This window comes from Phytophthora ramorum (genome assembly GCF_020800215.1).
Source record: "Phytophthora ramorum isolate Pr-102 chromosome Unknown Phyram_PR-102_s0004, whole genome shotgun sequence".
In the NCBI taxonomy this organism is placed as follows: Eukaryota; Oomycota; class Peronosporomycetes; order Peronosporales; family Peronosporaceae; genus Phytophthora; species Phytophthora ramorum.
The window spans coordinates 3,415,300-3,427,737 of record NW_027150650.1 but is presented as its reverse complement, the minus strand read 5'-3'; the positions used below and the strand labels follow the sequence as shown (position 1 = coordinate 3,427,737).

General features: G+C 54.2%; 5 protein-coding genes across 5 annotated transcripts; 1 reads left to right on the top strand and 4 right to left on the bottom strand.

Moving 5' to 3' along the window:
- Positions 1-27: 27 nt before the first annotated feature.
- KRP23_5507 (General transcription factor IIE subunit 1) lies at positions 28-1,674 on the bottom strand (the record flags this gene model as incomplete). Its single annotated transcript, XM_067890579.1, has 5 exons — positions 28-72; positions 135-1,275; positions 1,342-1,430; positions 1,496-1,559; positions 1,634-1,674. 5 exons carry the CDS (start codon positions 1,672-1,674, stop codon positions 28-30), a joined length of 1,380 nt encoding a protein of 459 aa, XP_067747115.1.
- A 190-nt stretch (positions 1,675-1,864) lies between these two features.
- KRP23_5506 (uncharacterized protein) lies at positions 1,865-3,168 on the top strand (the record flags this gene model as incomplete). The annotated part of the gene is made up of 3 exons (XM_067890578.1): positions 1,865-2,143; positions 2,220-2,695; positions 2,805-3,168. 3 exons carry the CDS (start codon positions 1,865-1,867, stop codon positions 3,166-3,168), a joined length of 1,119 nt encoding a protein of 372 aa, XP_067747114.1.
- Positions 3,169-3,283: 115 nt separating this feature from the next.
- Positions 3,284-7,818, bottom strand: KRP23_5505 (uncharacterized protein; the record flags this gene model as incomplete). Its single annotated transcript, XM_067890577.1, has 5 exons — positions 3,284-6,250; positions 6,339-6,498; positions 6,588-6,643; positions 6,715-6,793; positions 6,872-7,818. 5 exons carry the CDS (start codon positions 7,816-7,818, stop codon positions 3,284-3,286), a joined length of 4,209 nt encoding a protein of 1,402 aa, XP_067747113.1.
- Positions 7,819-7,878: 60 nt separating this feature from the next.
- Positions 7,879-9,176, bottom strand: KRP23_5504 (uncharacterized protein; the record flags this gene model as incomplete). The annotated part of the gene is made up of 3 exons (XM_067890576.1): positions 7,879-8,242; positions 8,346-8,821; positions 8,898-9,176. 3 exons carry the CDS (start codon positions 9,174-9,176, stop codon positions 7,879-7,881), a joined length of 1,119 nt encoding a protein of 372 aa, XP_067747112.1.
- Positions 9,177-9,394: 218 nt separating this feature from the next.
- On the bottom strand, positions 9,395-11,221 carry KRP23_5503 (Cilia- and flagella-associated protein 100; the record flags this gene model as incomplete). The annotated part of the gene is made up of 4 exons (XM_067890575.1): positions 9,395-10,816; positions 10,882-10,974; positions 11,040-11,131; positions 11,197-11,221. 4 exons carry the CDS (start codon positions 11,219-11,221, stop codon positions 9,395-9,397), a joined length of 1,632 nt encoding a protein of 543 aa, XP_067747111.1.
- Positions 11,222-12,438: the final 1,217 nt, after the last annotated feature.

The following is a 12,438-nucleotide window of genomic DNA, read 5'->3' as shown; positions in this document are numbered from 1 at the left end:
GTTGCTCAAATATACAAGATTTTCAGGTTACTGAGACGCTCCATTCTCGGTTAGGCACATCCGGTGGCAGCTCTGCACAGCAAGAGTAAATCAGTATTATTCCTCAGCCCCAGCACAAGTAGAGGTAAACGTACCAGGAACTCTTCCTCCGTCATGTTCAGCAGATCTTCGTCATCCACACCGTCCAACCGTTTGGGCTGGCCGTTCACCGTGACCTCCACGTCGTAACTGCCTCCTTCGTCATCCGTGCACCATTCCCACTCCACGTCCTCCAGCTCCTCCTCGTCCATGGCATCGCCGTTCATCTCTGCATCCCAACCCTGCTTGTCAACCTGTACCTGCACCTCCTCTCCTTCGTGATTCTCTTCGTTGTAGCGCTCCAGCTCAGCCATGTAGGCTCGCTTAAACGCTTCCTGCCGCTGCTCCTCTGTCATTTCACTCTGGGTGAGAGGATCCACACCTTGAATGCTAGTTTCCATGGGAATTGCTTGTTCTTCCGCTACAGCAGCGGCAGCCTGTAAATGCTTGGCCGCCATGTGGCCACTAATGGAACTACCCATCAAGAATTCTGGCAGCGCGCGCGGTGCTGCGACCTGCTGGTTGGCAGCCTCCTTGTCCTCTTTCCGCTCTCTGCTCGTTAAATACTCGTCCTCCGCCTGGTCATTGCCCGCGATATCCACGATGATCTCCTTGTCCTGTGCGCCGTACGGATACAAATAGGACTGGCTGTTCTGTTCGTCGGCTCGGTTGCCGCCGCCGCCGCCACTTCCGCCGCCTCGGCCTCCGTTGGCCCCATTCCCAGCGCGTGCGCTATTGCCTCCAAGTCCAGCAGCTCGGTTGTCGCTGGGCAGATTACACGGCAGAGCGTGGCCTTCCTTCACAAAGTCGCCGATGCGGCGCAGCACCTCGTAGATGCCTTCGTGCATACCGTTCTGCTTGTTCATCTGGTCCTTAAACTTGCGCTGCAAGTTCTGGATCCGCAGCAGCCTGTCATTGTTGTCACACTCCAGCAGCAGCTCGTTGCAGTGCCCACAGCGGAACTGGAACTGTCCCGGCATAAGCAGCAGCTGTGCCTCCAGCGCCGTATATTCTCGCCCGCACTCCGGGTCGCTGCACTGAAAAGTCTGTCTCTCAATCTCCAGCTGCTCACTGTCCTTCAAGTGCTCGTGCATCAGGTACAGTCGGTACTGCACCACGTCCACAAAGTACTTGTAGTCAATGTACCAGTACGACGTGGACGAGCTGCCGCCCAGTCGCTTGTCATTTAGCGCCTCCCTATCATAAATGTCATAACAGTGAGCATCACAAATGTAAAAAGTAAAAGTGGTGGATGCCTCTTACTCGCAGACGAGATGGTCCTGATGCAGCTCGTTCATGATCTTGCGCACCTGGCGCGTCTGCATGTTCACGGCGTTGCCCATTTCGTCGTCCTGTAAAATTAACAAATACGTAAGTTTGAGAAAATAGGCAACAAATGTGACAGTAGACGCCGGACCTTCATGAACTTCTCTCGGATTAAGGCGCTGAGCACGACGACATGCTCGTCCGAGTAGAAGGCGCTGAGTATACAGAGAGGAGGAACGTTAGGAGAGAGGGTGGGGGGATACACACAACAGAAGCAGACGCGACGCACCGCCCCACGAGGTTCACTAGCTTCTCCACAAGCCCCGCCATGTTACCACGACCGTGCGAGTTCGAGACTGTTCCGTAACCGGGGTACGTTTATTTAAGTGTAACTCAAATATTTGTTTTCAACATTTTGAAAATAATTTACAACATTTACTGTTGGCCCACCGAAATGCACTTCAACAACGTATGCTTCCCCTAAATACGACCACGTCAGTCGGCCATCTCGTAACTCAGAATGGCTTCCCAGCGTGAAGAAGCTTCTGGCGTCCAGTGGCAGCAGCGCCACACGCAGGCGCTGCGAGACGCGGCCGAGTCTCTGGATGTGGGCAGAGCCACCGCGCACTCTCTGAGCCTGCAGGCGGAGCAGTTGGGCCGCAGCGAGCGCGTGCTGGACGAGACGCAGGCGACCGTAGCCATGTCCAGGCGCGTCCTGCGCGGGATGACGTGGGGCGGCTGGCTCTACAACAAGTTGTCAGCCACTCCAGAGCTTGCTGGAGACAAGGGATCGGCAGAGGTATGCAGTGGACAATGGACCCATGTGTACATCTGAGCTCATTTCCTACTGTCATTTGGTGCTATGTTTTGGGTAGATTGCAATGGGGTTCATTTGTCCAGAGTGCAGAGTCATGTTCGAGTCGCCAGAGCAATTGGGGACGCATTATGGGAGTGTCCACGAGAGACGGACAGATGGGGGACACGTGGCTCGACATTTGGGCACGAATCGCCCAAGTGGTGGACAGAATCGGCCGTCGCCGCAGCAGAGTCAAGTTGCTGCGAGTTCCATGGAGGACATTCATGACAAGTTCCTCCGGGACCTGGAGCCGCAGCTGGCGGAGCTGAAGGAGCAGTCGCTGGCCCTTGGGAGTGCACTGGACACGCAGAACGAGCAGTTGGGCCGAATGGACTCGAAGATTGGACAGGTGCATCATGACATGAAGCGCGTGGGGATCCAGGCCAACAAAATTGCAGGGAGGAAGATCTCGGTGATGTTTCGCTTCCGGTGTGCGTTCCAAGAGGTTCAGACTGGGAGGTTCTTGCGCGATGTCGACGGAGAGGCGCTGCTCAGGTGCGTTGGAGGCTGTGCTCTTCCGTTGAGACTGACAACCTCGTTGCGTGTCAGTATGCACGATGTACTAACGTGTGTGTGTGTGTGTGGGAAATGTCATGCTTTCTAGTGCGGACGTCGTGGTCGATGGCTGTACGTTTCGAGCGTACACGCTGGGTGACGACAGCGACGTCTGGGGGTTCCAGAGCGAGAAGTCGAGTCAGTTTTTGGGCATCAACCGCTATGGGAACTTGAAAGTGCGTGGGGGAGACTTCAACTCGTACGAGCAGTTCCTTGTGGAGTCCAAGTCGACCACGCCCATCTTTTGCCTCGCGAGCTACTTCGGACTTGGCGGTTGGATCGCTGTGAAAGGGCCAGCAAACAGCGACAACCTCACCACCATCCGAGGCACACCTGAGAACAGGCCACTGGCAGCTCACTTCAAGATCGTGAACTTGGAGGATGGACTTGATAAAGTGTCCAGGGAGAATTGAAGTTGTGCTATTTAATTTGCTCCTTGTCGGCATACATTGACAAGACACCATGATGGTGAAGGAGATACGGCTAACAGGAAGTCCACAACTCGCTGGTATCCAGACGGTGCGGCTTTCACCCATCAACACCCACGTGGGAAGTTGCCTCAGTCACGTGGTCGAAATGGGAGCAGTCGATAATGCTGGTGTTCTGTGCAAGCACCTCCTGTTCAGCGCCGTGGTGTGCTGTCAATGCAGCCTGGAGCGAGCCACTTCTCACACCAACGATCCGACGTACATGCTGCACGTGCATCATGCAAGCCAAGAGCCCGTAGAAAAAAGGGCGAACGTCTGCGTACTCATGAGGCCACTTCACGTGCTCGAAATATTCGTCCAGAACCGCTGCAGTCGCTGTACCGAGCCCAAGTGGGTCACACCTTTGTAGGTCGGCGCCTAAGCGAACGGGATCCAGTAAATAGCTGCACGCGGTGTTCCAGCTGGAGGCTCCGACGATCTTCCGAGGTTTCTGCCACGCGTAGTCTGGATGAAGTAATACGCGTGTGGCCTCGATGAGCACGGCCTCTGCGACAAGATAAGCATCGAACGCAGAGGCATGATCACCTCCTTCCTCACCACCGTCGTCCAGATATACGGGGGTGAGCTCTGCTACTTGGCAAGCTGCGTGGCGCAATGCCTGCAAAGCTTCTAGAAGATCATGGTCACGATATATTCCTGCTGGCTTCTGCTCGAAACTGCTGCCATCGTCAACATGATCGTATCGAGCACGTACAGCATACGCCACGTGACACGGAAGCTCGCTGAAGTCCGGGTACAGCCACCAGTGAAGCTCATGGACGAACAAGTTCGCGCTGGCTACTGTCATACCACAGTCAGCGTTGAAGAGAACGGCGACCTGATCCCGTGCTAGCGTCTGCAAAACTGTTTCTCGCACATGGATACCTTCTTCAGCAATTGCGTGGCCTTGATCTCCCTCAGCAAAACGCAAGAAGCCATGTTTCCCGCAGTCGAAGGACACAAAGTACTGCTCGAGAAGAGGGAGCAGCCAATTCATCGTCGCCGAGAATGCCGACCCAACAACGAGCACAATCGGTGGAGCCAGCGTCGCACAGACGTCACAGTATCCGTGGTAAATTACCTCCAGAGATTCTGGCGCAATGGCACCCGCATGAATAACGAGCTCTTTGATTGCGCGCAGTCGTCGCTGTTGAATCATCGCGCAGTTGGAGCAACTCGTCGTGCAGTCGAATACTGTTTCTGGCACGCCGACATCGTTAGCATGCAGCTTTGTACGCGCTGCATCATACGTCGAACACGAAGGACACTCCTCGTCGCCGCCTTCTCTTTCGTTGCCACTATACTCCAACCCCACTGCAAAACGGCGCGATGCATTCGTGCACACGAGATAATCGGAGAGAGCGATCCGAAGTGACTGCCGTGTCGCTGCTCCCCCGAGCGGAAATGACGACGGAGTGGGCGCCAGCCACGTGAATTCCAGTAGCAAGTGCGCCCGAAACTCGGTCTTCTGCTGAACAACAAAGACCGCGACGAAACAGAAGACGCCGCCGACTTTGCATGCGTATTTTGCGAGGCGCAGTACCCGAACGTAGTTCGCTAGCTTACCTGTCCACTTGGGTGATACGGTAGCCTTCCACTTGAGGCGAGTGGCGGGATCGCTGGCGTCTTCCCTCTTCGGTTCCTGAGGCGGATTGTGCTCAAAGCAAATCAGCGAGAACAAATCCGCAAAACTCGATGATGAAAGGTGGACATCGTACGGGTTGACGTCACGTTTGTTGAGAACCAGTCGGTCGCCCACTGGCTTGGATTGCTCAATTTGGCCTTTTTGGGCTTTTGGGATGAGCTCCACCGTGTACTTGGTCTCGTCCGTGTCGTACAAGTGGACCGAGTACCTCACGCGTCTCACAATGATCTCGCTCGAGTAGATTCGAGGCCCTACCGCGTTATTAGCGCTTCCTTCTGCGCCGTCTTGCGACGAATATAATTCTTCTTGCATTTCGAGCGCATCGGTGTGGTGCTTCCACACAATCACAGCGTGACCTGAGGACTTCCACTGAACATCCAAATCACTGCCAACAATGAGCCAGCGGGCGGAGACAGCGTGCTCGGTCAGTAAGAACTCTTGCCCATAGCATGAGCCCACAACGAACCGCAGGATTGACGGATCGTTTCTTCTAAGGTAAACCGCCACGAGAGAATAGCGGTCTGAAGCGGAGTGCCGTAGCTTCACACCTTCCTTATGAATACAAACAAGCGCTTGGTCGTTTTCGCGCACGCGAAGTGGAGGAGGACAGGGTGTACCAGACCAGACCAGTCGGAATTGCCGACGCCGCTTTTCGTACAGCAGACAGAGCCACTTACAGAAGCCCCCCAGCCCGTCACTCGTACGACCATAGCCCAGTGAATTGAACACGCGAAGTGGCATCTCCATTGTGAACGCAGCAGACGAGCTAGGATCGTATGCCACAATGCGAAGTCCTTCCAGGTCATAGCCACGAGCATGGCGGATATACACAGATACCAAAAACCGCTTCCCGTTCATCTCGTGCATGCACTTGAACATGGCACACGACGCCACTCGATCCAGCCTTGCCTTCCGAGACCTCAAGATTGTTTTCCTTCTTGCTTCTCGCTCCACCGCCCGAGCCAATGCGTCTTCCCATTTCATTGCCACATTTTCAGCTCGTCTGCGATCCAGTACCAACTCCATATCTTTCAGAGTCCGGGCATGTTGCTCGAGGCGAGCGCGCTTCTGATAAATCGCTCGCTGGCGCTTCTCTTCCAGCTTCTGACAAGTTCCAGGGCTCTCTTGTTCCCTTGCAGGACCGCCTGACTTCTTGCTTTCGATCGCACGAATATCGCTCTGAAAATCTACCGCGATATTCTCATAGATAATGTCTTCTTTCTGCTGCAAAGACTCTTGAACGAGGTCTGACGCAGAGCGCCTTTGCAGACTTTTCTTCTTCGATCGAACCTTGCGACGCTCTTCAGCCTTTTGGCGACCATTGCTACGCTTGGTTGATTCCTCTTGCTGTTTCTTAGTGTGTCGTGTTGCTCGCTGCTTGTCCTGTTCAACACAGGGAACACCATCAAATGTCAAACGATGGTTTCTTCTTCGAAGATCAACATATAGGAGCACAAACACATCGGACTACCTTTTCGAGCCGTAATTCACTCAGCTGTCCCTTGCAGATGTCCAGCGCGCCTCCGACGTATTTCTCATCTCCTTCTAGCGATGAAAGACAACGCTCCAACCGTTCGGCAAGGCGATTGTACGTCTTCAGTACTTCTTGGCGATACATATCACGGCAGGTCCTACAAAAGACGATTGTGAGTACTCAATAGCGTGTGATTTTCATTCCACACCAGCAGAAGCTGACAACAGTAAACAAAGCCCTCCATACCAGACACGATGATCCTTGGTGCGATCGCAATCCCGACGTAGCTCCGTCCATCTCATCTGCAAAGAGGAACTACCTGAGTTAGAAACCCTCCAATTCCGAGAGGTAGGCAAGTGTAAAAGAAGAGTGCCTGGTTGTGTATGTCTTGAAGAGTGCGCTCTACTTGCGTACGCTCCCGGCGAATCAACGACAATCGCCCCCCCTTTGATCTAAAACGGATACAATTACAGCAACGGGTAGCCAGAAATTTGAGCGGTCAGCTGTTGCTCGCTAAGGCTTGGACGTACCTTAGCTGTATGTTCAAAGCTGCCATCGCGTCATATACGGTTGGAGACGGAGCGTTATTATCGACGTCGTTTGGTTCCAGTACCGAGGGGCCTCGATCCACGTATTCTCGCGCTGCTCTCAGCCCACGCAGCCGGCCATGAAAACTTTCTTCTTCCAGCAGTACCTCCTGGGCAGTTGCTATCCGCAATCCGTCCACGACATCATCTTCCGGGCAAATACTAGCCAAAGGCTTGATGAGGGGTGGAGGAGGGGGCTGCTGCTTCCAGCGAGCCTTAGACGCTTGTCTCGACGGAGAAGCCTCCGAAGCATTCGGAAGGCCAACCCTCTTGGTGGCCAGCTTATTGTTTAGCTTCCAGCTGGTAGAGTTCCAATACTTGAGTGAGCGGTCATCGTGAACGCTTAACGCGAGTCTGGAACTGACGACGTCATCTAACGCCTCGTTGACAATGAATGGGTTGCGAAGAAGACGAAAACCGAGCCACTCTGCCAATTCACCAGCCTGGTCCAGGAAATCGAGATCTTCACACATGGTGAGCATGTAATTTTCGTTCTCGTACACGTAGGGCCGAGGCATGCCCTGGTGAACAACGGTTCGCCACGTCTGGATATTCTCGACGACGTCCACCGAAGCTGCTCGTGTTAGTAAGAGTACGTCTCCCAACACATGGATCTCCTTGCCCTCTGCAACCTCTGGAATGCGGACCCCCACGCTTTCTCTTGTTTTCCTCGGCTTGTCTTTGGAAACACTCTTGGTACGAGAGCGAATCTGAACTTCAGAAGATACTTTTGACCATGTGTGTGGGGCAATAATCGAAAGTAACGCGCGTAGTTTGGCCTTGTGCTGCTCTCTGACCGTAATACTGCTTCGCAATGCCATCTCTGCCTCCTTGAGCGACATACCAGTACCCACGCCAGTGGCATCTCCCACTCGGGTTTTCAGCTTCATCAATTGTCCAAGAGCCACCTCCGAAACTGTGGATAATTAATTAAAATAAATAGCACAACTTCAATTCTCCCTGGACACTTTATCAAGTCCATCCTCCAAGTTCACGATCTTGAAGTGAGCTGCCAGTGGCCTGTTCTCAGGTGTGCCTCGGATGGTGGTGAGGTTATCGCTGTTTGCTGGCCCTTTCACAGCGATCCAACCGCCAAGTCCGAAGTAGCTCGCGAGGCAAAAGATGGGCGTGGTCGACTTGGACTCCACAAGGAACTGCTCGTACGAGTTGAAGTCTCCCCCACGCACTTTCAAGTTCCCATAGCGGTTGATGCCCAAAAACTGACTCGACTTCTCGCTCTGGAACCCCCAGACGTCGCTGTCGTCACCCAGCGTGTACGCTCGAAACGTACAGCCATCAACCACGACGTCCGCACTAGAAAGCATGACATTTCCCACACACACACGTTAGTACATCGTGCATACTGACACGCAACGAGGTTGTCAGTCTCAACGGAAGAGCACAGCCTCCAACGCACCTGAGCAGCGCCTCTCCGTCGACATCGCGCAAGAACCTCCCAGTCTGAACCTCTTGGAACGCACACCGGAAGCGAAACATCACCGAGACCTTCCTCCCTGCAATCTTGTTGGCCTGGATCCCCACGCGCTTCATGTCGTGATGCACCTGTCCAATCTTCGAGTCCATTCGGCCCAACTGCTCGTTCTGCGTGTCCAGTGCACTCCCAAGGGCCAGCGACTGCTCCTTCAGCTCCGCCAGCTGCGGCTCCAGGTCCCGGAGGAACTTGTCATGAATGTCCTCCATGGAACTCGCAGCAGCTTGACTCTGCGGCGGCGACGGCCGATTCTGTCCACCACTTGGGCGATTCGTGCCCAAATGTCGAGCCACGTGTCCCCCATCTGTCCGTCTCTCGTGGACACTCCCATAATGCGTCCCCAATTGCTCTGGCGACTCGAACATGACTCTGCACTCTGGACAAATGAACCCCATTGCAATCTACCCAAAACATAGCACCAAATGACGGTAAAAAATGAGCTCAAATGTACACACAGGTCCATTGTCCATTGTATACCTCTGCCGACCCCTTGTCTCCAGCAAGCTCTGGAGCGGCTGAAAACTTGTTGTAGAGCCAGCCGCCCCACGTCATCCCGCGCAGGACGCGCCTGGACATGGCTACGGTCGCCTGCGTCTCGTCCAGCACGCGCTCGCTGCGGCCCAACTGCTCCGCCTGCAGGCTCAGAGAGTGCGCGGTGGCTCTGCCCACATCCAGAGACTCGGCCGCGTCTCGCAGCGCCTGCGTGTGGCGCTGCTGCCACTGGACGCCAGAAGCTTCTTCACGCTGGGAAGCCATTCTGAGTTACGAGATGGCCGACTGACGTGGTCGTATTTAGGGGAAGCATACGTTGTTGAAGTACATTTCGGTGGTCGAACAGAAGACAAAAGCTGTAGCTTTTCGAGTCAAAGTTTAAAAAAACTACGATTTTCTTGCAAGCTGCAGTCCATATTCGACGCGAAACTATGACTGAAGAAGAAAGCACGCTCCCTATTGCTTCGGTGACTAGCCCCTCTCTACCAGATAAAGTGGTGATGATCTGCCTCGTCGCCTTGGTCGACCTTGTTGTCGTCCTCAGCATGCTTGATGTGTCGAGCTGGTTGCGACCGCCACATCACTTGCCGCCCCTTGCGCTTCTTGGGCGCCTGCATGCTTCTCTCCATCGACTTCTTCATGCGCTCCTCGTACATCTTCTGCTGCTGCGCGATTCGTTCCTGTCGCACTCGCTCCCGACGCTCCTTCTCCTTCTCCTTTTCAGCTTTAGCCACATAGTCCTCCGGCATCTGCTCAATAGCACTCAGCAGGTCTTCCAGTCGAGCCTCCAGATCTGTGAGCATGTACAGCGTCGACGAGTTGGTTTCGGCCTCGAAGCCGCAACGCTTGTACACTTCCAGTACCCGGTCCTGCAGCTCCTTCAGCATTCGCTCCTGTGCATTTTCACCCGTGCCACCTTGCGATCGCAGCCGCAATTGGCTGGCCTTGCCTTCTTCCGTACTGATCTGCTGCTGCAAACCATCGACGTTTGTCTTGAGTGCCTGGGTCTTGCGGTCCATTGTCTTCTTTGTCTCTCGGTAGTTTTGCTTGAGCTCTTCCAGTGTTTGTTCGGTCTCCTGACTGTTCTGGATGAGGAAAAGGTTGCTCTCCTCTAGAGCCGTGAAGATGTCCAACAACTGCTGCGGGTTCTGGAAGTACATGGGGATCTCCTCGCCACTGCTAGTGAGGGGCATGCTGTCCAGGTTCGGCATCGGCGGCACAATGATTTCTTTCACTTTAACGGCTTTGTCAGTCTTCTTCTTGCCGTTCTTCGAGTCCGGACGTTCCTTCTCGGCACGCTCGCGCTCCTCAATCTCGGCAAGAGCCTTGGCCTTCTGTAGTTCCCACTCCCGCAGGATCTTGTCCTTACGCTTTTGCAAGCGTGCCATTTGGCGAGCACGCTTCTTGTCGCGCTGCTCGATTTCGTACTCTTGCGGCGTGAGTTCGTCCAAGAAGGCCTTGTACTGGAGGCAGTCTTGAAGTTGCTCGCTCAGCTTGGACATATCGCTCTGCACCAGTTGGATTTGCTGGTTGAGCTTCTTGATCTCCTGTACCTTGTCCGCTTTGGCCTTCGTCTCCTTCTCCGCGCGCTTGATGGCCTCGTGCGCTTTCTTGTCGTTCTCTTTCAGGAACGTGTCGAAACGTACAGCGTCTTCTTCGAGCATGAGCTCACTCTTCTTCAGAGCCTCCTCCTTTAGCTGGGCTTTCTCCTCGAGTTTGCGGATCTCCTCACGTTTAGTGTCGAGCGACATCTGCACGAGGAACATTTCACGCTTCTTGGCAATGAAGTCGGCCATATTCTCCTTCTCTCGAAGTCTGTCATTGGAAATGGTAGCAGTTGCTGCGGCGACAAGACCTCGCGTCTGACGCGACTGAGACGCCGAGTAGTTGTCTAAGCCAGTTGGCTGGTCACACAGAACGCCCAAGTCAGACAGAGAGCTAGAATTGAGCAGCAGTGTCAAGGTCTCACCGCGTCATCGGAGCGGAAGCGGCGGATGTTGCCGATCTTGGACGACGCAGTGGTCTTGTCGTAGATCTTGAGGCGTGAGTTCCTGCCCTTCTCCTGTAGAATGCGCACGTGTTTAGCATCCTCTCGCCATCGAAATCTCCACGACCACCTTGACGCACCTCTTCCTTCCGCTGCTTCTCCGTTTCTCGCATGCGAAAGACCTCTTCATCGGATGGAAGCGTGAACGGATTCGACTCCGCCGTCGGGTGCTCTGCGAGAAGGTAAAACCACGTTAGTCCAAGACACAAAACTCTGCACCGCAAGGTACAAACCTACCGGAAATGGCCCGATTTCTCTGCATTGTTGCTCTGTATTGAGTCGCAGGTGAAGACTAACGCACGCTGCGTTGTCTACTTCCGCTCTCAGGAAGATGAAGAAGGAAGTGGGGGCGGTGGCGTCGGGTTATTTAAGCACCAGACCGCTGGAACTTGACAACGAAACGCCTACAAGCTGGTCTCACCATAGCGCCTGTGACGGTTGGACTGCAACTGACACTGGTTCTAGTTTTGACAAGTGCATCATGATGGAAGCAGCAGATGAAGTTCTCTTGAATGAAGCTACTCCGCCATCGCATGTCGTCGAGACAGATGCCCAATACTTAAACCACTCTGAGAGTCGAATGGTTTTCCATTGCAGACCGGATTTGAGTGGCCGCCGATTGCTCTTCCATGACAGGAATTCCAGCTCGAATGACGGTGGACGGCGACAAAGGGCGCCCGTGCAGCTTCTGATCATGGACGGACGTTCACACTTGGGATGTCGGCGACGAGAAATCCTTCCACTACCAGCTCCGATTCATCCTTCTACCCTGGGAAGACGCTGACAAACTCGCACGGGTACGTCAACATCATACGTATTGAAAAGTAATCTCACTCTGACCATCTGTCGCATCATTCCCCCCCCCCCCCCCCCCCCCCCGTTCTCATTCTCCATTGTGTCTTGCTTCAGTTCACGATTGCTGGGGTGGCAGTGGCTAACTTCCTTCTGGCAGTCATGCTGCTGTGTCCCGCCGACACGGGTACCACAAACAGTTGGAGCTACGAACTCTCGATGATATCAGTCTGATCCTGTAAATGTTGGTTGCTGCTTGGTATCACGTTGACGCCTACCAGTCTCCAAGAGGACAAGCAAATGTCGAGCGAGTGGTAGCCGTTCGCCCCGCTCTCCTCTTAATCGCAGCATCACCGCCAGTGCCAGGACTTCCACATCGATTAACTGCCTTGTCACTGTCGTACTTGCAGCGATCGCGGTGCTTGACGACTGGTCTCTCTTGCTACTGCTACCTCACGCTCTTTTCCTGGTGCGATTCCTGCTCGACGTGTTGCTCATCGGCGTTGCGCTGGAAACGTGGACCCACTTGGTAACGATTCATCCCCGAAATTCCGTGAGGCTAAGTTCACCAACCATTTCGCTCTCTCTGCACCTTGCCACAGGAACACGCGTGGTTTCTGGCCAGCTTCCACCACCTTCGCGCGTGAACCCGCAACCTGGTAGCTCTTCGTGTCGTATCGGAATGGT